At 40.1% G+C, this 22,536-nt stretch overlaps 3 protein-coding genes across 3 annotated transcripts in view; all 3 read right to left on the bottom strand.

The window, feature by feature from the left end:
* myo1d (myosin 1D) overlaps nucleotides 1-514 on the bottom strand; it is a 133,609-nt gene extending 133,095 nt beyond the window's left edge. Inside the window, exon 1 of the mRNA XM_085169613.1 lies at nucleotides 2-514. Coding sequence (XP_085025739.1) covers nucleotides 2-96 — 95 coding nt within the window. The 5' untranslated portion in view covers nucleotides 97-514. The remainder of the gene's footprint in view (nucleotide 1) is intronic.
* Nucleotides 515-1,230: 716 nt separating this feature from the next.
* On the bottom strand, nucleotides 1,231-6,411 carry LOC146512299 (uncharacterized). Its single transcript, XM_085169679.1, has 8 exons — nucleotides 5,991-6,411; nucleotides 5,690-5,755; nucleotides 4,507-4,568; nucleotides 4,386-4,429; nucleotides 4,107-4,286; nucleotides 3,769-4,004; nucleotides 3,493-3,616; nucleotides 1,231-2,993 (listed from the first exon to the last, which is right to left on the bottom strand). Exons 1-8 carry the CDS (start codon nucleotides 6,063-6,065, stop codon nucleotides 2,587-2,589), a joined length of 1,194 nt encoding a protein of 397 aa, XP_085025805.1. The 5' UTR covers nucleotides 6,066-6,411; the 3' UTR covers nucleotides 1,231-2,586.
* A 6,797-nt stretch (nucleotides 6,412-13,208) lies between these two features.
* pdk2a (pyruvate dehydrogenase kinase 2a) lies at nucleotides 13,209-22,313 on the bottom strand. Its single transcript, XM_085169639.1, has 11 exons — nucleotides 22,085-22,313; nucleotides 21,332-21,473; nucleotides 20,720-20,791; nucleotides 20,397-20,581; nucleotides 18,896-18,985; nucleotides 18,732-18,809; nucleotides 18,206-18,282; nucleotides 18,020-18,118; nucleotides 15,198-15,308; nucleotides 14,753-14,866; nucleotides 13,209-14,558 (listed from the first exon to the last, which is right to left on the bottom strand). Exons 1-11 carry the CDS (start codon nucleotides 22,200-22,202, stop codon nucleotides 14,415-14,417), a joined length of 1,230 nt encoding a protein of 409 aa, XP_085025765.1. The 5' UTR covers nucleotides 22,203-22,313; the 3' UTR covers nucleotides 13,209-14,414.
* Nucleotides 22,314-22,536: the final 223 nt, after the last annotated feature.

Genomic DNA, 22,536 nt, shown 5'->3' with positions numbered 1-22,536 from the left:
CCTGAGTTTTAGGTTAGCCATGAATTCTTCCATAGACACGTTGTCCAAAAGCACAAAGTCTGCTTTTCCAAACTCCAGGCTCTCGTGTTCTGCCATAGTGTTATTTTTTTTCTTCTTACTGAAACTCCTGGAAAATAAAATGTGTCAACAAGTTGCTCTGAAGTGCCGACAAAGGGTGGACATTGGCGGGCTTCCCTGACCACCTCCTCTACTTTAATGTGCAGCTCTGTAGTCGGTGCTCATTTTTTCTTTTCTTTTTTTTTTGGTCAAATTCTAATTTTAGTCATGTTTAATTGAGGTCGGAAATTCCCTTTTAAAAACCAGCAGCTGCTAATTCTGAACGTTTTAACACGCCGTTTCCCTTCAGGAGCTCCGCTTTTCTTTTAACAAGCAGGAAATATTCCAAAATATCCTCATGTCCATACAAAGTTTCGTCTTTACGCCGAAAGGTACCGTCCCGTTACACCGTGCGCCAGCTCCCCCTGTCCGTCCGTCCTTTTTCCTGGAGTTTCTCTCCTGTGCCTCCTGAACGACCGTACACCAATAGGATTGAAGCATCCTCTTCTAAGCCCCGCCCCCGCCCTGTGGAGAGGTGTTGGTCAGGCAGCGATGTGTAAGTTGAAAAGCATTGCAAATATTTCTGTAGACCACCGCTCCACCAGTTTCTGATACATATTTCAGCAATGACGACGCCACCTCTAAGCTGTTAAACACTCGGAGGAAAACCATAATGTTTTTGGCCTCACTTTAATGATGCCCTCTTTTACCATAAAAGGGAAAACTGGGTCTCAGTAAGATTTTCTCAAGATGATATGAATGAAAAGCAGACGTACAGTTATGTAGACAACGAGTCATTCACTGGATTAATTATCAAATAACCTGTGATAAATAAAACATTATTTTTTAGGTTTTCCCTCCTATGCTGTATCTTAACGTTGCCTCCTGAATGAAACCTCCTGTAAAAGTGCCGCCGGCTTCTCACTAGGCTTACTCTGATATTAGTGCGCCACCTTGTGTAAAACAGACGTAAATGGCTTTTAATGACGCTTATGACTGAAAACTCCACCCTGACAAACAGCAGTGTTGCTCTAATCGTATTAACTTACATGCTTATATTGTAAAATATCATCTATTATGTGATTTTATTGAGATAAAAAAAATTTTTTATCTCAGGATAAAAAAAAATATTAAGGATAAAAAATTTAACCTGAATAAATAAATGATTAAAAAAATACATTTGTTCTGTCATTACAATACATCATAAATCAATTAATTTAGGACATAAATGACTGGATGACGTTTTATTTCCTACTTCTATCATCCTTGGCCTCCAACAGCTCCATGGGTAGTAATCTTGGAGTCATTTTTGATCAGTATATGCCAAAAACATAAAAAAAAAAATATGTAGAATTGCTTTCTTTCATCTGAGCAATATTATTAAAATTACAATAATCCTGCCTCAGTGATGCTGAAAAACTAGTTCACGCATTTATTACTTCTAGCCTGAACTATTACTATTTTTTAATATCAGGTTGTTCCGAAAGTTCCATGAAAAGCCTCCAATTAATCCAAAATGCTGCAGTGGGGATAGCAGCAGGAACTGCAAAGAGAGACTATATTTCCTCCATGTTGGCTTGTCTTCGCTGGCTCCCTGTTAAATCTTTCTCCTCATATACACAACCTTGAATAACCAGGCACCATTATATCTTAAAGAGTACATAATATAATATTACCCCAACTTTGCTCTCTTACTTGTGGTTCTCATAATTTCTGAAAGTAGAATGGGAGGCCGAGCCTTCAGCTATCAGCTCTTTGCCGGTGGATTTGGGAGACAGACATCCTCTCCACTTTTAAGATTAGACTTATAACTTTTCTTTTTGATAAAGCTTGGATCAGGTGACTCAAGCATCACTTTTTATGCTGTTGTAGACACAGGCTCCTGGAGGACTTCCTGTACCAGACAGCACATTTCTACTCTCCTCACGACTTTGTACTATGGCTCCTGCTCCTGCTATTACCGCTGCACATCTGTCTCCCATCTTCTGTGTTTTGTCCTACCTATGCTCCCCTTTTTCTCTTCCCTTCCATCCCCAGCCGTTCACAGCAGATGGCTCGCCCTCTCTTAGACTGGTTCTATTGGAGGCTTCTTCCTGTTGAGAAAAGCTTTTTCTTCACGCTGTCACATAGTGCTTGTTGGGATTTCTTACCAAATAAAGTGCCTTGCTGAGTTTTGAGGCTTTCTAAATAAAACTGAATTGAAAGTGAATTTTAAATGAATGTATAAATTGCAGTAATTATGGATTTAGATAATAACATCACTCTTAAGTCTTTTTAATATTAATATTTTCATTTAAGCATCAAAGCAGACATTTAGCTGGCACTCCAGAGTAGTTAATACAGTGGAACTGGTTGATTTAGCATGAGTTAGCATTAGCAAAAATAATGAAATAAATTACAACAACCGTGAATCTGTTGACAGAAAGAACAAACTTTTTCCTTATCTCCTCTTTGCTAAAATACAAAAACAAATAAAAGTGACAGACTACATTAGTGAGCACCATTTTAAACATCAGAGGTGTATATTATTTACTTAAATAATAAAAGCAGTGAGCCTCCAAAAGTAATAGTCATGGATGCAGCGTTGGCCCAGGAGTTACCAAAGTTGTGGGTGACATAGACTGAAGCCGCTCTGCGGAGGAAAGTCATGTATGTAGATGTGCTTCCAACACTGTAGGAACGGGGAACATGTGCACGAGAAACAGCCACCCAGTAATTATTTATTACCAGCCACAGATCGGTTTTAAGGCCCTTAATGGTTGTCTGAGTGGATAAGAAGAACTGGTAGATTCCTTTGACGGGAGCCCTGAACACACCAGTCCTCCTGTCAAAGGCTCGGCCCACATTCACCAGCACCTTGCTGTACTTGATCCTGTTCAGTTTGCCATTGATTTGGGCTGGGTAAGACGCAAAGAAGTGGATCTTTTGGGAAGACTCTGAAGAGCAGGTAATCTTATTAGTATTATTACAAAGACAAATAGATATATACCGTGCAGCAATTTCTGTAGGTGTATTATGGAAAACACAGGATAATATCTTAATCATTCTTACACAAACTATGTAGCAGATTCTCCAGCTTTGCTTACAATTAAAGTTTGAGGAGCAAAAAAGGAAGACTTCACCTGTCTCTTAATATTTCTTAAAGTAATACAAATATTTAAACACAGTTGTTTAATGAAGCTTTTGTACGTTGAATTTTTGTATTTATATAGATACAAACTAGTAACAAATTAGTGCTGTACAATAATACATGCAACTATTTGTGCCTGATTGCCCATATTAATCAATGTTAGTATTCAATAAGTTGCATTACGATTGACAAAGAAACGTTGTCACCAAACAGAGAAGAATAAAAGCCCCAGACATCCAAGGCCTTCCATCCCTTCAGCGTAAACGTTAGTATGACACGTTCAAACTGACAAAAACTTTACTTACTTCTGTTTGTCTTGTATCTCCAGTTAATCTTATCTCTGCTCACACAGGACTGGTTTCTCCTGCATCGCCCGCACACGAGCGTGTTGACGTCTGAGAACACACATTCAGCAACATTCGAAAAGGCCTCTAAAAAGCACTGCTCTTAGCAGGAATTAGACGGTTCCAAAGGGTATACATTTGCAGCAATCATAATAAATATGGATTGTGGGTGAAAGTGGATGTTTAATTTCTTACTTTTTCAGCATCCAAAAGCCAAACGCTCCCACAAATGTGTACAATATTAATGCATTTTTTTACGTAATAGTTGCCCGGGCACTTCTTGACTTTGATGGGGGTGGAACAGAAACCACTGTTGTTCCAATGGCCGCAGATATTGCGGGTCACAATACCATCCCTGATCCTTGGATGAGGCCCGGACAGCCACAGCGGGGAGTTGGTGCTACATTTGTTCACAGGGACGCACCTCTCAGGCATATGCAGACTTTTACCCTTGTAGAAAAGACGGTACCACCCTCCAATAGAAGATGAAAAATTTATTCTTTTTTTTTGAAATGCCATTGCTACTTTTAGTGAAATAGGTGCATGCTACATATAAAGAAAGTGCAGTCGGTTACCTTTCCAGTCTACTTGCCGATCACACATCTTCAGCTTGCTGGTGGTGTTGGTGGCGCGCCAGGTCTGATCTAGGAGCGTGTAGTGGAAACAGGGGTCACCTCGTCTTCTTGCATCTTCCACAGATGACTGTAAGTTATCAACCTCAATGTAATTTGGACTGTAAGTGAGGACGTGTGTTCCTGCTTGAGAAGAGAGATTGCAGCATATATTGAATTAAGAGTGAATGTTGAAAATAGTTTTATTTTGAGTAAAGAATGCAGATTATTTTATTCACTGACCTACTTTCTTCTGAGCTCTTTTCTGATGACTTGATATATGCATTGCGCATGAAAAAAAAACACATTCAGTAGCTGGTGCTCAGTATGGAGACAGATTGTAAGGAGTTATATAGAGGCTACCTGAGTCAGAGCATTCTGCTGCTGCTGAAGTGTTGTTTGTTCACACTTCAGGCTCTCCATCTCCTGCAATAGTGAGCATTTTTAGAAAGAGTGACATGCTGCCGTCTCATTGACAGATAAAATAATAATAATTCAGATTTATAGGGATTTACATAATAATGATAATAATAATAAAAATAGTGGGTCCAGATGCTCCAGATTATGTCCAATACATACAGAGTCAGTGTGCGGTAATTCATAGAAGTTACCTATACCTATGTCACTATAGAAACAAGAAGGTAAAGAAAAGAAATGAATAAATGTGTATGTGTGTACAAATACATGCATATCTATATATGAGTATGTATACTGTATATACAGTACTCTTGTAAAAGGCTGGTTTGGATTTGAGGATTTGTTTGGAGAAGGCTGGCTTGTTGTAGATGTGTATAATTTATTTATGTTTTTTATTTTATTTTGTGCTTTAATAAAAGCTTTAATGCAATGGCCGTAGCTCACGAGGTAGCGCAGGTAGTCTACAAATCCTAAGGTTGGTGGTTTGATCCCTGGCTGCTCTGGTGTGCGTACCAAAACACCCTTGGCCAAGATATTGAGCCTCAAGTTGCTCTCTATGAATTGCAAAGCACTCTATAAGAACCACTCCATTTACCATTAAAAAAAGCAAAGCCCACTGCAATCAATTTTAAGGCAAATTCTAGTGTTTTCCTACTAAATGTCTGAAAAATCAAGTAAAAAATAAAAACAGATTTTAACACACAGAAAATGGAAACAAGCATTTGAAGCAACATTTCCACCTTGACTTTATTGATGCAAAATTGGCAGTCGATATAAATAAAATAATTTCTTTTAAGTAGATGAATTGGGTAATATGATCAAATGTTTTTGGCCTACACGGACCCTTGGCTAAGATGAAGGCCTGATGTTCATAAAAAAATAAGATTTAAAGAATAGTGAATAATTAACCTACCTAGTTTCTTACTTTACCAATAAAGTGTCTGGTCTATAAAATCAAAAAAGGTGAAAAATACAGGTCACAATTTCTTAAAATTTAAAAGAAAAGATATTAAAATTTCATTTATTTATTTATTTTTTTAATAAATGAAAAATTATTTAACAGAATGGTTAATCAACAGACTTGTTTATTAATTTTGTCGCCCTAATTGTGTAAAACCTCATTGCATCACCTTGAACATAGCAGCTAGTTGCACAGACAAAGGTTGATCTTCTACGTGCCAAAGTTTGAGTTCAGACTGGAAACGAAGAAACAAAAACTTTCTCAAACGACAAATTGAAGTAATGATATTAAACATATCGTGATGTTCTATTCTCTCTACGAGCTCAGTGTGACAAAAGCTCGGCACAGTTCTGTCTGTGCTAAATAACATCTGGGGAAAACTTTCGTTGCATAATAAATGTTTTGTTTTTTTTGTATTGTTCCATCTGCCTTCTAGCTTCATAACATCAGCGAACAAAACTCATACTCACAGAATTTGTGTTCCCCGAGCAACCAACTGCACAAGATGACAATGCTACGAACATGGCCAGAGCTAAGACAACCATCTGGGGATAACAACAGTTACACAATAGTTATGTAAAAGATGACATTTAAATGCTTGCTCATTTACTCGTTGAATAAATCCCGACAAAACACTGTACAAATGTCAGTGTTTATTGGAGAAACAAACAATTTGTGACCAGATGCTTTTATTTTTTTATCACATATCATTAGTGCGAGATGTTGGAATTAATTGAGGAAAAACGCTTTTAAAGGCTTGGGTGTTATGACAGAAACACATTTAGATACGGTTTATATTTATACAGAAAGAAAAGGACAAAGAAAATAAAAATTACAAGTCAATTCAACCAATTCAATATATTTAGATTTAATTAAATCTGCAGACTTTGCTATTTTTGCTCCCTTTTTTTAATTAAAAACAACTACAACAACAATAATTGATCATTTAATTTGCAAGTTATTGAGTTCAGATTAAACACATTACAAAAAAATTTAAAAGTATAAAGAATAATAAAAAAAAGCATGCCTATAGCAACACAATATCATCACACAATCAATATTCAGCTACAGTTATATTGAAAAAAAATCTTACAGTTCCATGAATATCCAAAAATTGTACCTTGAATTAATCAGTCAGCAGTCTATGGTTATAGAAGCGGGCCATTAAAGTGCTGAAAGAATGAAAATAGCTAAACATTAAATACGTTTGGACGTCCAGTTTCAATGCAATCAGATGTCTATAAGTGTAACGCTACGCTCACCTCTCATTTCATCATGATGAGAAACTGCACCCTGTCTGAACATGGCCTTAAATACTGACCCGCTTCAGTTTAAACAAAGGAGAAAATTCAGTTTAACTAAAGGTGCAATTTTTCACAGACTTGTTGCAAGCGTAGACATGAAATTTCTGTAGTGTTGGCAGTTTTTTGCCCAGTCAGCAGACAGTGGTGACACTGTAAAAGTGGCCATTTTTTCATGACCTGTCTTATTACTCCATACACAGATGGCCAAGGTGTGAAAACAGTCCAACTGACATTAATGTGAAGGCTGTGGCATTTCTGTTATTAAAATTATAGTTATCTGGCAAGTGAACAAGTGAAGAGTACCTGCAGTAAATACTTCTTGCATCTGCTACACACATCTTTGAGCTTTAAGATGAAGAATGTACTACTTACTATGAGTTCAACTGGAAGCGTGGGGTGGAGCTAATGTGACTTGAAGCTGTTGTGTTGTGGTGAATGTGTTATTCTTCTAAAGGACATAGGCTCGGTCAGGCCTCTTCCGGGGCGCGGGGGGCCCTCGGGCCTCCGGCCTCTGGGTCTGCGGCTCGGTTCACTCTGGCACAGCTGGCTGCCCATGAGGGTGGCACGGATGCCCCTCCGGTGGTCCTCCTTGGGCTCTCGCACTCTGGGGCCTCTGGATGTCTGGGGCCTGGATCTCCTCCATGCCTGCTTCATGCCCTGGAGGACAGGGCTATGGCTCTCTACATCCTCTTGCAGACCATTACATGGGGAAACCATTTGAATACAAGCAACTTGATGCATTTTGGTCAAGAGAGCCTGCTGAAGTTCAAACTGATCATAAAAACGATTAACAAAGTAATCACTCATTGCACGCAAGATATGCAGAACAGTATAAGATGTTAAACCTTGAAGCAGGTGGACTAAAATGCCACTTCTGTCAGATAAGAACAGGAAACTGAGTCTGCAGCTCACATGAGCTCACTAACTTAGACAACAGATGATTGAAATACGCTGCCTGGTCTGATGAGTCTCGATTTCTGCTGCAACTTTGGGATAGTGGTTCAGAATTTGCCATAAACAACATGAAAGCACGAATCCATCCTGCCTTGTATCAGCGGTGGTTCAGGCTGCTGCTGGTGTGGGGGATATTTTCTTGGTACACTTTGAGCCTCTTAGTACCAACTGACCTTCGCTTAAAATGTCACAGCCTACTTGAGTATTGTTGCTGACCATATCCATCTCTTTATGACCACAGTGTACCCACCTTTGGATGGCTGCTTACAACAGGATAACACACGATGTCATAAAGCTTAGATGATCTAAAGGTGATGCCTCTAGCACTTTGTTAAATCTAAGCCATGACAAGCTCAGACAGCAAACAGTGAATCCACTAGTTTCCATGCAAACTAACTACAGGTGGATGTTTCTATAATCAAACAGGCCACTAGAGGGTAGCAGCAGCAATAGAAGCTCAGCACCATTACCCCATTATTATTAATAATATAATGAGCCAGGAGTTATCTTTACTTGAAAAGAAAATGAGATAGTTCTTGTGTTTTATTGTGGGCTGACTCAAAGTGGAGGAGATAATTGTAGCTCCAGTCCAAATATGCAGTAAATGAATAGCTTTATGAAAAGCACCCCGTTGGCAGAGCAAGCCGCGTGCTTTACTGCTGTTGAAATCACAATTAGTTTGTCATGATGAAAACATTTGGCATGTTAGTATCTGTTGGCAGCCAGGGTGTTTACAGTGTTTCACCCTGGCAGTTGTGGCACTTGTAATGTACTGCTCTGGATATTTGTCTGCAGGTCACTGGGCCACAGGTCACCGAGAGATGTAACTGAGCTGAGGCAGGTTGTTTATCTTCCTTTTTTTTTTAAAAAAAATCACCAATTACCACTACTTGTTCGTTCATTAAAACTGAATCTGTCACGTTCCAGATGCTTTACTATAGAGAACTGATATTAAATAACACTAATAATCACAAACCCAATGTAAAGAGAAAGAAGAAAGAAAAAAACAGTGTAAAATGTAAATAAAACCAGAAGCCAATGATGTGCATGATGCATGATGTCCTGAGGCTGAAATTCTTAGGATAAAACTCTTAACTTTAGCTTGCTACTAATGGTTCTGGAGTAAAAATATGTGTTATTACAGGTGTGGCTTGCAAACCCACTCGTTTCTAACAACTTGTCAATCACAGTTCATCAGCCATTGAGCATATCCAACAACTATCCTTTCGAAAACAGAGTATGAGCAAGATTTGTGAAACTGACTTAGGATTTTTATTCAATATAACCCAAAATGAGTCACACTGACTCATTATTAGCCCAGAGCCCAGAGCCTAGAGGCAGACAAGAGTTTACTGGGATCAAGTCAGAGCGCCGTGTTCTAATTAGACTTGTATGGGACTAGAAGTCTATTTAGCAAATCGCTTCCACATTTGCTTCAACTTTTCAGATCCAGAGTCTACGATCTTCTTTTATAATGTCTATGAGTCCAAATTGAGGCTTTAAAACATTAGAACATAAAACCAATGGGAGCTGTTATGATATATATAAAGTCTATAACTTCATATCTATCAAACATTGCACACCTTTAGTACAAAAAGATTATGCATAAGGGCACTTTGAGAATTCTTGTACACGTCAACATGCTGATGATGGACATTGTGTACTTTGGCAGGGGTTGCTGTTGCTATGGAGAGTTTATCAGCCTTTTGTTTGTATGAGATAGAAGCTGAGCGCTATTGGATTCTTTCCTCTGTGTATCTGTGTAAGCCTGCGGGTAAACACTCAGAGCTATGGCTGCATTTAGATCAGCTGCTGGCCCATATAAACTCAATACGGGATATAGAACAAGCCACCCACAAGACCTTTCATTCATCAACAATAACAAATGGGCATCCCTGGAGTGAGCATGCCAAATCAAAAATAACACCTGTACAGTATGTTAGGTCAGAAATTATTTATTATGAAGTTGTTTTGGTTCTGAAACTGTAATTAAATCTAATTTATCTGCACAACAAGTTATGCAAATGTACTTTACTGCACTGTAAATGTGAACAAAGGTTGAGGTACAGGGTTTTAAGAGGTACTGTAAAACTAAATGAGTGATTAAGTCAGATACAGTAGTTTAATAATTCTTTAAATTTATTATATTATTATATTGTCCTCCCCTTTAAACATATCAGCATATTAGAGAAACACACAAGCAAACATCTTGAATTTAAAGTCACTTAAGGTATCACGTATGATCAACAAAAGGTAATTAATTTTATTACAAGTATTAATTTTACAAAATTCTCTTTTTGTGTTGTTTGGCAATAATAAAGTCAAACATTAAATGTTGTTGTATAGCTGGTATCACACAGTATCATGGGTTAGGGTCACTTTGCGAGTGATTATAAGAAAGATAGACTCCAGCGCTGCGTTCATCATCTGAGAACTTCCCAGACTGGACGTTATCAAAAACCGATGTTAGCTGATCTACTGAGACAACTAGAGTGTGTCCTGTGCTGCTGATACTTCTACACTGCAGGTCCGAGCAACAGTGGTCCTCCTGGGATTGAGGAAAACTCCTCCTGCTGCTAGGACTGTCCAATTCTGGAGTGGAAAATCAGCTTGAAAGAGGTGGTACCTTTGCTCTTGAAACACAGACAGGAACATAGCAACTGTTCACTCCTCCTTCTGTTCACTCATGTCCTGAGCATACAACGAGGCCAATTCTGTGCTATGACTCGCTGAAGTGTGTTTTTAGCTTTAGTTGTTTTTGTGAGAGCTTGGTTTGCGTTACCAGCAATAAGTCAGACTGGTTCTCTGGGGCTAGTTAGCCAGGGCTATCCTTTGCTACCAATTTCTAAGCGCAGTCAATGGGTTTGGGGGTTTCAGAATCTCGTCTCTGCTTTTTGCAGATGATGTGGTTCTGTTGGCTTCAGTGATCAATGACCTGGGGTAGCTTGCACTAGAACACTTTTCATCCAGGTGTGGATCAGTCTGGATTAGAATTTGCACCTCCAAATCTGGTTCTCAGCCTGAAAAGGCTGGATCGTCCACTCTGGGTCAGGTACAACTTTCCATGGAGAGTTTAAGCATCTTGGGGTTGCTTCCTAAGTTAGCGGAGAGAGGAATGGGAGACTAACAGCCAGACCGGTTTGTCGTGATGAAGTGAGAGCTGAGTGTAAAAGTGAAGCTGTGAGGTCTGCGTTTCTACTCATGAGCTCTGAGTAGTGATTGAAAGAATGAGACTGCAGATGCAAGCAGCGGAAATGAGTTTCCTCCAAAGGGTGTCTGTACTCAGCCTTAGAGATAGAGTGAGGAACTGAGCTGCTACTCCTCCACATCAAAAGGAGCCAGCTGAGGTGTTTCAAGCATGTAATGAGTGCCAATCCAGCCCATGCTGGAAGAGATTACATCTCTGGGATGGATATTTATTTATTTATTTAGATTACTTTATACAGGGGGTGAAAATTACCCTGATTGGTTTCATCATATAAATACAACAAGTAATGTTTACTTGAAATGACTGATAATTAAGTGATAGCACAATCACAGGATAATAAATATGCTTGTAAGTGGTAATGTTGATTAAGTTGTATTAATGAAAAGTTTAGATTTTTTTGTTTCTACAAATATGACCACCAGTGTTGGTCAAGTTACTTGAAAAAAGTAATCAGTAACTAATTACTGATTAGGGTTTTTTTCGCTGTAAAAAGAAGTTTTCTTCCCACGCACAACGGACACTAATGTTTTTGTCACTTTTATGGAATCAAACTCAAAGTAAGGTCAGTACTTCCACGCTTTAAACGCTGCACGCTCATACTCTCTCCCGCACTCGATATATTATCCATTGTTGATCTGCACACAGCTGTTGTCAGGAATGTCGCACTCGCTTACGTCACTGTCATGAGACATTCTGGCAAAAAAAGGCTGTATCCCAATTCAGGGTCTGCAGCCTTAAAGTACGCAGCCTCAACGATCCTCAAGGGCCGCGTACTTAAAGACCGCTAAGGCCGGAAGTGGAGGCTTGTGAAATGGGACGGTCTAGCCTCCGTTGCGCTGCCCAGGTTGCCTAGCAACCATGATACTAACAGCTGGAAACGTTACATACAGCTTTGTTTGACAGAAATGAAGGAGAAAATCTTTTGTTCATTTGTTTGTTTGTTTCTACATGAGCTTTGATCATTCTCTGTAAGATTAAGCTCAGCTATTGAACGGCGTATATTTTAAAGTAAAGGCTTTAAAACCAAGTTAGTACAAACGTCACTAATGTCACATAACTTTGCCGACATGTGGCCAACAGTAATGTTTTAATGTTCTTCGTTATTAAACATTTGCACATAAATAAGTGACATAATATTCAGTACTTAAAGTTTACTCTTCGGGCGCCCCTCATCCGCCGTTTTTTTTTTTTTTTGTCAAAATTATCCACACCCACCGCCGCGCTATGCATTCTGGGATATGTTGGGCCACGAAGTCTACACCGCCACGTCCTTAAAATTCAGGGAAATGAAGGACGCATTTGAGGGCCGCATTTCGAGCAGCCTTCGAATTGGGACAGCCTTCGTCGCGTCGCGGTGACGTAATCGGCCTTAAAATGCGGCCTTTAAGACTGCAGACCCTGGATTGGGATACAGCCAGCATCACGGTTTTAGTAACGCAGCGTTACTACGGGAAAGTAACAGTAATCTAATTACCGTTTTTGCAATAGTAATCCCTTACTTTACTCGTTACTTGAAAAAAGTCATCAGATCTCATATAAAAAAGTCAGTATTTGACTCTAGAATTTAGAACAAGCATCTCTAAGTGACCTTTAAAGCACAGCCATTACTGAACATGTTAAATGTAAACTGCCTCTCACCCTCTTGAAAAAGGAAGCGAGCAGAAGCCAGCTATTATTAGAACTCCCTTTAGGCTTTTATCCTTTGGCTGCATGAGTCTCACACTCCCCACATATCCAGCAACCACAAGCCCACGTCTCAGTCCGTTTACTCGAACATGACCTCTGTCTTATTGGGCTCTGAGCCGAGAGCTACTAAACCAGTGTGTTCCTTCTTGTCACTTCCCGGCAAAATAGTGGTGTAACTCTTTACCCTGAGGCGGTGAAAGCAGCTGAGTGGAAATAACTAGACGTAAAATCCTGATCGGTCACGTACGCGGTGAGATTTCTTTGGCGCATGAGGGTCACATGGTGGAATGTATACAGGGTAGAGTTACTGAACTTGACCTCATCACGGTCAAGTCACGGTGACACCGGGCGGCAAAACTCTCTCTACTTTGTTTCTTTCCCTAATCACTTCTCCTTTCATCCCCCACAGCTGTAATCAGCTGCACCGTAGGGACCATCCACTGATTGATATAATCACTTCTGCACGCTTAATTAACCGACTGCAGATGACATTAAAATAAAAGAAAATAATAAAAAATAGAACAGAAGAGTAACACTTTAAACTGTTTGCTTTTTTATTGTCATTTGGATCGCATTTACAGTATTTACAATATTTTCAGCTGCAAAAAAGTGTAGCTATAAAAATAATTCTGTACATACTGTATGATTAAGATGGATTTGAATCATTAAAAAAAAAAAACCAAAACAAAACAACTGTTCATATGCAACAGGGCATTTTGTTCTCGTATGGCACATTACAACAAAACATCTGCCCCTGCCTTGTTGGATCACAAGACGGTAGAGAGTTTAAACACGACATCCGATGAAGTTTAATAACATTTGCCTCCATTGAACTGTCAAAAAGCATTAAACCACCCACCAAGGCAGGCAAACGCTACTGTAGCTTACTGTTGTACGTCAGAGAGAACTGCGTGTCCTGTAGATTATATCATATACTGCTCTTTTCACTGCAATTAATGCAAAACAACACCCAGAAAGAGAGTGGATTACATTCAGCCTGGTCCACAAAAAACTGATGTTAGTGGGAATACTGCGATTACATTTTTTTTAATTAAAGAAAATAAAATGCATGCACAAAACTTGCTCAGAGTCAAACATTTGTTCAAATTTACACACGAAACAGCATTACAGTACAGCAGAAATGTAACAATGTGCAACACCAGTATTAGTTTAAATCCTTCAAGTATTCGAATAAAGTGATCCTTTGGGTGAAATTGCTGTGATAAGGCTGAACAACAGGCGCTTCCTGTTAACTGAACACCTCCACATGTCCCTTATTAAACAGCTGTAAGGACTTTTAAAATATAAGAAAAGTCTTCAACAGCATTACTGTATGAAATCAATCATAATCTACATTTTTAAAATCACCCGCAACATGCTACATTATCCCCGCCCGCCTCCTCTAGGACGTCACCTCACACTCCCGACCGATACTGAGTGTAGTTCAGCAACACTGGAGCGACTTCACCAAAGTCTGAGAGGTGATTGTAAAGCATTTCCTGTTAGTAGCCATTTCTGATGTGTGCACTTTCTCATGAAAAGGATAACGGATGCAGAAAGCATTAACGAGCTACTGCTAAAAAACAGGCTGAAATTAAAAAGGCTACTTAAGTCTGCTCTAGTCTGAAGAGGATTCTCAGAGTGAAAAAAAACAAAGTCTGGTTCCCATCTTGTTGGCAGAAGATGACACGGGATATGAAGACGTATTCTGGAGGCTTCATTGTACTGCCCAGAAGAGGTTTTCACTTGGTCACCTTATAGCTGCTCAGATCTAGGGGCTCTTTGCTGGGTACACACCAGTCGTCAGCCTCTTGGCTCATTTTGTAGTTCTTCAGAGCAGTTTTGTTGTACACTGGCAGCCTTTCGATGGAGTCTGTGGACAGCGCCTGGAGGGACAAGACGACAGGATGTAATTACAAATGGCCTGTCTTACCTACACCAGTTCCACAGGTCTGCAGAGTCGGTTTTGTGTTTAACAAAAGGCATGGCACAGGGAAGCTTCTATTTGTTATGCGCTCCAGACTTTCAAACTGCCGGCTTCTTGTCACAGTTTCATGCATGATCACCCTGCCTGGCTCACCTTCAAGTAGATGACAGCGTCTGTGCCGTAGCCCTCCATGGAGTAGAGCTGCAAGTCCCCCTGGAAGTACTTGGCGTAGAGACGAGAGATGGGCAGACCGTAGCCGAAGCCAGCCTGTACAGAGAGACGAGGGAGATCAAGGGTTTAGGAAGGCTTTGTTCTGTCACACTGCAAGCAGCACTGCTCATCCATGGAACAAACAGATCTTTTGTCAAGTTTGTATTGTGACTGAAGGTCAATGGCTTTTTCAGAAAAACAACAATATTAGTCCAGTGCTTCAAACTTTAAATGACTAAGTAAGCAATAAAACGCTTGGAGGCTATAAAGAAAGGCAACCAAAGAGAATGTGGAGCTCATAACGGCATCCTTTAGACCTGCTGAATAAACAGTTTGTGTTTGTGCAAAGCTGTTAATGATCGACTCCTTTGGCTTTACTTTTACTTACCAGTGGAGGCCGTTTCTGGTCTCCTATTTGTGGAGCCGGAGCAGTCGAGTACATGTAGCTGAAAAGGTTCTCAATCCTACGAAATGGGACACCGCCACCCTTGTCGCTCACCTACAGCACAGCACGGGCAGGGGGTAAAAATAGTGAATGATGTGAGGTGCTTGGACGGAGCTGAAGAGAGACGGGCCTGCCTGTCATGTACACTCGGCTTCAATATAAGGGTGGAAGCCGAGTGGCTTATGTTTGAGTACATACTGTCATGACAAAGGTGTGGTGCAAGAGGGGGGGTGGCCTGTATTTGTCAGAGGCTGCTGCTGGTACTGAAGGTGGAAAGCATAAATAAGACGAGTCTAATTTCAAGTGCAGATACTGCCATTTAATTCACAAACTGTTAAAGACCAATAAGGTTTTGTTTATTATAGTATGTCACTTATAGTCAAGCTAGTCGGGCACAAGAAGCCTCGACAGTGTTTTGTTGACACATGGGCATAAAGTCAAGATTTATAGGCTCTGAGTATGAATGCACACAGCCCATGGTGCTAATCTTATCAGAGCTTAGGAGCTCTGTGTGCCAGTAGGCACTGTGCTTAATTGAGGGTGAAGTCATTACATAACATGTTTAGAGAAAGCGCTGGGTGGACATGACAAAGGGAGAGGTAAGTTTAGCTTTGAAATCAGATGCACGCTTTGTACCGTGTGGGATATCCCTGTATTATTAATGCAATAAATACTAAATGGGTGCAACGACAGCAATAAACAGGATCAGTGTGGTGAAATAATTTTGCCTTTACAAGCTTCATTAACCTTGCTTTATATATGTGCTTGTTCACAGAAATAAAAACACACCTACGCTCCTGTTGACTCCTACGGGCAATTTAAACCCTTTAATCCAGCTGCTGTTAATATGTTAGAACACTATGGGAGGAAACTCCTTGAAGTAACCTGCATGAATGCATGTAGAACAAGACCAAGTTCACACCAAGGATGAGGTTTGATCTTTCGCTTTCCCACCACATTAAGGATGTTATCTGAATCCAGAGTCGGGCTGAGCACAGGTTCATATGCTGTGCAGACTTGAGCACTTTTTAAATCATTTAATTTTGAGGTATTGAGTTACTATTAAAAATTTCTGGATTTACCAAATATACCCATAAAATTGGTTCAATTTATGCACCCCTGAAATCACACCCTAGTTCCAGTGATCCATTTAGATCAGGGGTGGGCAACTCCAGGCCTCGAGTGCTGGTGTCCTGCAGGTTTAAGATGTGTCCTTGATCCAACACAGCTGATTCAAATGGCTAAATTACCTCCTCAACATGTCTTGAAGTTCTCCAGCCGCCTGGTAATGAACTAATGATTTGATTCAGGCGTGTTGACCCAGGGTGATGTCTAAAACTTGCAGGACACTGGCACTTGAGGCCTGGAGTTGCCTACCCTTGATTTAGATTATTTTGATCTGAGGTGCCCAATTTTGGGGATCATAGGTGCCGAGATGCCTGCCTTTGCTTGCACCTAAATGACACTTGACACAGTGTATTCTCCAAAGGTTTGGCATCTGGTTGCTAAAAGTTGCGAAATCAATCACTTAAGCCACATTTATACAGGCTGCAGTCTCCATAGACTCCAGTCAGTGCTATATGTTGCTGTATCAAAAACATCCTTGTACTGCTTTGGTTCCTACCAGACTGCCCCAGTCACCAGTAGTTCACCTGGAAGACGTCCATTTGTCTACACAAACCTAAAAACAACTCGCCATGATGCAGTGAAACAAACTAGAAATGGAGATTACTTTTACTTTGAAGGCAAACCCCTGCAACCAAAACATTTTAAAAAGGTGCAACTTTTACTCAGAAGTTTTGTGTTGCACGTTTTCAAGCTTCACTGCAGCTCAGAACGTAAATGGCAAGTGTTTGCAAAAAAGTTGACATCAACCTGATGCACGCTCAATCATCCAACCCTGAAAACTAGACTGAAACTAGCACTACGGACTAACAATGGGCTGTGAGGTGAGTTTCTTCATCATTAATATGCAAATTTTCATGCCTTTAGATCAATGACAATGAGTACAATTTTAACCAAACTTCTCTGTGAGTGGTACTCATGACCATTGACCAATGACAATTGATCAATGGTCATGAAAATTTGCATATTAATGATCAGGAAGTGACCCCACAGCCCATTGTTAGTCAGTAGTGCTAGTTTCAGTCTAGTTTTCAGGGTTGGATGATTGAGCGTGCATCAGATTGATGTCAACTTTTTTGCAAACACTCGCCATTTACGTTCTGAGCTGCAGTGAAGCTTGAAAACGTGCAACACAAAACTTCTGAGTAAAAGTTGCACCTTTTGAAATGTTTTGGTTGCAGCGGTTTGCCTTCAAAGTAAAAGTAATCTCCATTTCTGGTACCATTGTCATGGCACTTGTTTCAGTCATCACGCAAATGTGTTGTTTATAAGGTTGGGGAAACATTTCTCCCACTGAAAACGCTACATCCAGATGAACAGAATCAACTTTTGGGGCAATCATAAGGAGGCCAAACGCTGGTCAGCTGGTTGGGGAATGCACATTTTACTTCTAGAAATCAGAAGTTGCTATAGGGTTGCCAATGGGTCTCCAGGTGTGGGTGACTGAGGCCTGGTGTTTTAAATAGGATTTTTTAAAAATGTCTTTTTCTTATTATTTCTTTTTAAACTCCGAGCAATCTGTACAATCATCATCTCCAGAATCGAGCAACTGACAGCAACCAGTCTACATGGAGGAAAATTGGAGTTCAGGATGAACTGTCCCTTTAATGTTTGTTTGTTTTTTAAAGATTGCAACTCACCTTAATCGTCAAATCTTCATCCCCAAGAGAGACCATGACTTTAATAGGTGGAAGGTTCCTGCTGCTCTCATGAGTCTCTATCGTGGCCCTCATAGCATTCTATAAATATTTAAGACAATAAAATAAATTTAAGATGTTCAGGAATATTGAGTCGAACATGCACATATTCAAAACTGGGTCTCCTACCTTGAAGAGCTCAAACAGCATGTGATAAAGGTGAGATGGCACATAAACAATCGTTACTGGATGATTTGTCTTCTTCACTGCACAGAAGGAAAAAAAAGAAGTATTTATTCCATCCACTTCATTTACAATTCATTATTCTAACCACTCATGGATGATTTCCATTAGTGGCAATTACTCTGCTGCACTCTGGTTTGACGCTTTGTGAGGATGGAGAGGAAAAGGTCTGTGTGTCAATACCGCCTGATGTGGTCAGCTAGGCCCGCTTAGCCATCAAATCAGACTCTCTGCTATATTTAGAGCCCTCTCGGATCCATCATGCTCTCTTACATAAAACCACTCATACTGTGCATACATACTGGAGGCCCGGGGTCTATTTGTGCTTTACTGAAACCACTTCATTGCACTGCAATGACTTTTACCCTTGAGGCTGTTTGCATGATTACCTTAAAGGATTTTTCACACCTGGGTAAATATAGCGCTAAAGGGTCAATATGGGCCGCAGGAATTCCTAAATTCTGTTACTTACGATTCATCTCCTGAAGTATCACATCAGGGGAACAGAGGTAATACTGATCACAAAGCATCTTGGCACTTCCTAAGGCATCTGTGAATATAAAGGGAGAGCATGTCACCGAAAACAAAAAACAAAGGGACAAACAAAGTTCAGATTCAGCCATATTGTATATTTACCCTGGACTACCTCTCCAACTTTACAGTGAGGATCAATGCTTCCAATGGTGTTTGGGTGAACCGGATTGGTGGTACCATCAAAAATCAGGGCTGTAGAAATAAGAAAACAGTGAATCTTCTGCAAACGGACCACTGACATACACGTATGACTAAAAACTACACAAATACACAGCTTGGTTTTGATGCCAAGATAATGAAGAAGTACAACTATTTTCTATTGTTTTAATAGTGCTACTTATTAATACATATATTAGAAAAAAACTCAAAGGGGGTCATATTATGTTCATGCCAGCTCTATAATATAACTGTTATACTCTAGTAGATCAGCTTTGCATGATTCACAGCTCAAAATAATCCTTATTTATCTTATTATCAGCCTTAATTTAACCCCTCAGCCAATTTTTTATGAAACAAGCTTTATGGGTATATTATGTGTATCTGGGACACCCATATATCCCTTTTCTTTGATATCATAAAGACTCAAGAAGAGTTGAACTGTGTTGAACACAGTGATTACTTATAACATATGGTGCCCTCATTATTTGAAACATTGGCTGTGTTTACTTTGATCATTTACCACCACAACAGCATATAAATGACAGAAAATAAAGAAAAACATGCATCAAGTCAGACACTTGGGAACACATGCTAAAAATACCACTGAGGAGCACAATATGCTGCTATGAGATGCAGAAACCTGCGTACGTGTTAAAAGTGTTTCTCAAGAAGAGTTGTGCAGTTAATAAAGCATAAATGCTTTCTTTTACGCAACAGTGATTTTGAAAATCTAAACTATCAGATCAGTGATATGCATCACCTGTCTTTGTTCCACATGGCTGATGATACCTCCACAAGCTCTCAATAACAAAACAGAAGTCTGAAGAGCATAGCATCATGCCAGAGCAACCATCTGCTGTTGACATGGGAGTGTTTTCAGCACTTGTCACAGGGACAACAGGCAAAAAGAAGGAAAATGGGGCGTATCAGTTGGAAAAATGTAAAGCCATTCGTTTGATATACTCTTTTGCCTAAAGCAGAAAAATGTGAGCAATTCTGCTTTCAGAATTCTGCTCAAAACGGGAGGCTTGCGGCACCAAATCCATCCATGTGATGACTCATCGGTACATTTACATCAGCTTGTAATTGTGCGATGAACGCTGCATCATATACAAACACTGCAGTCGGTGCAGCACTTCTTCTTTTTGGCGCCTAAGTTTGTGTGGAGCCCATTAAGACTGTAATTTGTTTAAAAGCCCACACAGAATGAAATGGTCAAAAGATTAAACACGGCAGAATCAAATTTGAATTTTTATAAGCTTTTTCATAACCTGATCAGAAGAAAAGAAATTCTAGCATGTAAACAGTTTAAGCTAATTTCTAGCTGGCCATGCTCTTCATGTGATGATTCCCTGACGGCATTCAGTGATATCCAACAACAACAACACACTGACAATAAAGGTACGGTGAATTAAAATAAATAAAAAATTCAAATGTTACTCACTGTGCTGGTTGATGAGCATCCGGATTGAGATGCGGCTCATGTAGAAGCGATCCAGAAAGTACTGGATGTTCTGGTTGGTGGCCACATCCTGGGGGAAGGCCTCTTTGTATTCTATGATACCCTGGGCCATGGTGGGCACCACATCATTGTGTCTGTTTCTGATGGTAACTAAGGCATCAACAAACCTGGGGAGGAATGACAAAGACATCCTGCATCAGGGGTTTGAGCAGTATCACATTGAAAGGGATGAAGGCACTTGGGAGAACACAAAGGTCATGTTTCATTACAAAACATGAAAACATCCATAAGAATGAGAAACTTACTCTTCAAGGACTTTGTGATCATCAGGATTCTTGTCCAGGAACTCAAGGAGCTCCATTAAACTCTGGACATACCTGAAAATAGAAGTTAAAACATGTTAACATGTGCTGCAAAATACAAGAGAAACTACTAAGTCCTCAATTTTTTAAGAAAAACTTTGTTTATGGCACATATATAGATCACAGCCCACTCCTCATAAGGGAAACAGCAGAAACGGCAGCCTTGAAAACAACAGTCACGTGACATGTGAGGAGAAACTGGGGTAAAGTTCAACTCTAACGTCTCCCCCTCACACTCACCAGCGCAGCCCTAGTTGGAAGGAGTACAGCTTGGTCAGATAGGGGGCTTTGTAATTCTGAGCACGATTGGGGGGGGGGGGGGGGGGGGACTGGCAATAAACAAGTCAACAGCTGTGACTGTGACTACACAGAAGATAAAAGCTGGCATCAAATATGCTTCGTAAAACACCAGAGGCTGACAGACACTAACTGTAATAAGCTGCTCTTTTGTTTTGGAAAATGTTTCTGCTGAATAAATACATTTAAAATATAAAAAGCAACTAAATACATTTGATTACTTGGATCATATTAATCAATAAGCCCCATTCAACTTACCAGCCCTGCACCATTTTCACAGATGGAGTTGTGAGCAGTTTGTCAGGGAGCAAGTTAATCTCCTTCATGATATTTGAGAGCCTTACTGGAAGCTCCTGCCTCAGAAAAGCAAAGGACGTCTTTTCACAGGCATTAATGGAACCTGAATTGGGGACAAACAGGTGTACTGACTAAATGATCCGGAGAAAAATACACATTCAGAAGTTTTTTTAATGTCTTAAATGTTAGTAAGAAGGACTTTGTGCAAATTTGAGACATTTAGAGAAAGTTTTTTTTGAACTGCTGACTGGAATAAACAACTGTATGCATAACGGTGGGTAATTTTTAACTAACTTTAATCCAACAAAATTAAAGTCAGATGGATTAAAAAACAACAACAGCGATAAATTAATATTCGCATGTAAACATCTGTGTCGACACTTGCAATCCCTTTGCACAAAACGTGTGATAGTCTGCACATCATAAAGTCTTTACTAGCAGTTCATAGTGGTGAGAAAATTTAAAACATATACTATAATGCACACAGTGACAGGCCTACGTCTGACGCAACACTAGCAAAAATGAGCACAGTGTTTCTGCAAACACTGCAGAGCAGATGCAGAGCCGTGCAAGCATGCATGGCCACGGGACATTTGGTCACGAAACGGTGGTACATCCGTGGTCACGTCTTCGCAGCTGACGCCACATAGGTCACGTAGCCCCCCATTGTTACATAACAAACCAGCAACAACATTAGCGAGGATCAATACTCACCGAAATCGAGAAACTGCTTCATGGAGAGGGGTGAAGGAGAGAATTTCGAGAAATGCTCGATGTGTTTCGGCGCGCTGGCCATGGCGGCGTTTTTCATAATAAACCGAACGAACTTCATTGTTGCTCTGTGAGGTCCCGAGTCTACTCAGAAACAGGTTCCAAAACTAAGCTACTCCGAACCACTGAAGGTGTTTTCATGCTGTAGTATGAAAACAAGGGAGGAAGCTGCGGACATGTAGGATTCTCCAACCAATGGGAGAGTTGGAATTCTAATTTACTCTCCAGGCTGGCCAATCAGAAGAGGAGGAGGCGGGCCTTGTGAGTTTGGGTTCTTTCACTCTAGAAAACTCTTCAGAGGCCCCAACTTTCGAAATTCTTCCTAAATTCTTCCTCAGTTCCCCAAACTGAACTAATATATAAATAAATTAACACGTTTATCAAGTAGTTCTAGT

Source organism: Neolamprologus multifasciatus, chromosome 8 (genome assembly GCF_963576455.1).
Source record: "Neolamprologus multifasciatus chromosome 8, fNeoMul1.2, whole genome shotgun sequence".
Lineage (NCBI taxonomy): Eukaryota > Metazoa > Chordata > Actinopteri > Cichliformes > Cichlidae > Neolamprologus > Neolamprologus multifasciatus.
Note: the sequence above shows the minus strand (reverse complement) of the source record. Positions and strands in the feature narration are given on the sequence as shown.

Coding starts and splice junctions, on each gene's coding strand:
- pdk2a (XM_085169639.1), bottom strand. CDS start 22,202: ATGAAGTTCGTTCGGTTTATTATGAAAAACGCCGCCATGGCCAGCGCG. Junction 21,474..22,084: donor GAAGCAGTTTCTCGATTTCG/GTGAGTATTGAT, acceptor TCCCCAATTCAG/GTTCCATTAATGCCTGTGAA. Junction 15,309..18,019: donor ATGAAGATTTGACGATTAAG/GTGAGTTGCAAT, acceptor GCTGTGCTGTAG/GTGAGCGACAAGGGTGGCGG.
- LOC146512299 (XM_085169679.1), bottom strand. CDS start 6,065: ATGGTTGTCTTAGCTCTGGCCATGTTCGTAGCATTGTCATCTTGTGCA. Junction 4,569..5,689: donor AACTAGCTGCTATGTTCAAG/GTGATGCAATGA, acceptor TCACTATTGCAG/GAGATGGAGAGCCTGAAGTG. Junction 4,005..4,106: donor TCGGCAAGTAGACTGGAAAG/GTAACCGACTGC, acceptor CTTCTATTGGAG/GGTGGTACCGTCTTTTCTAC.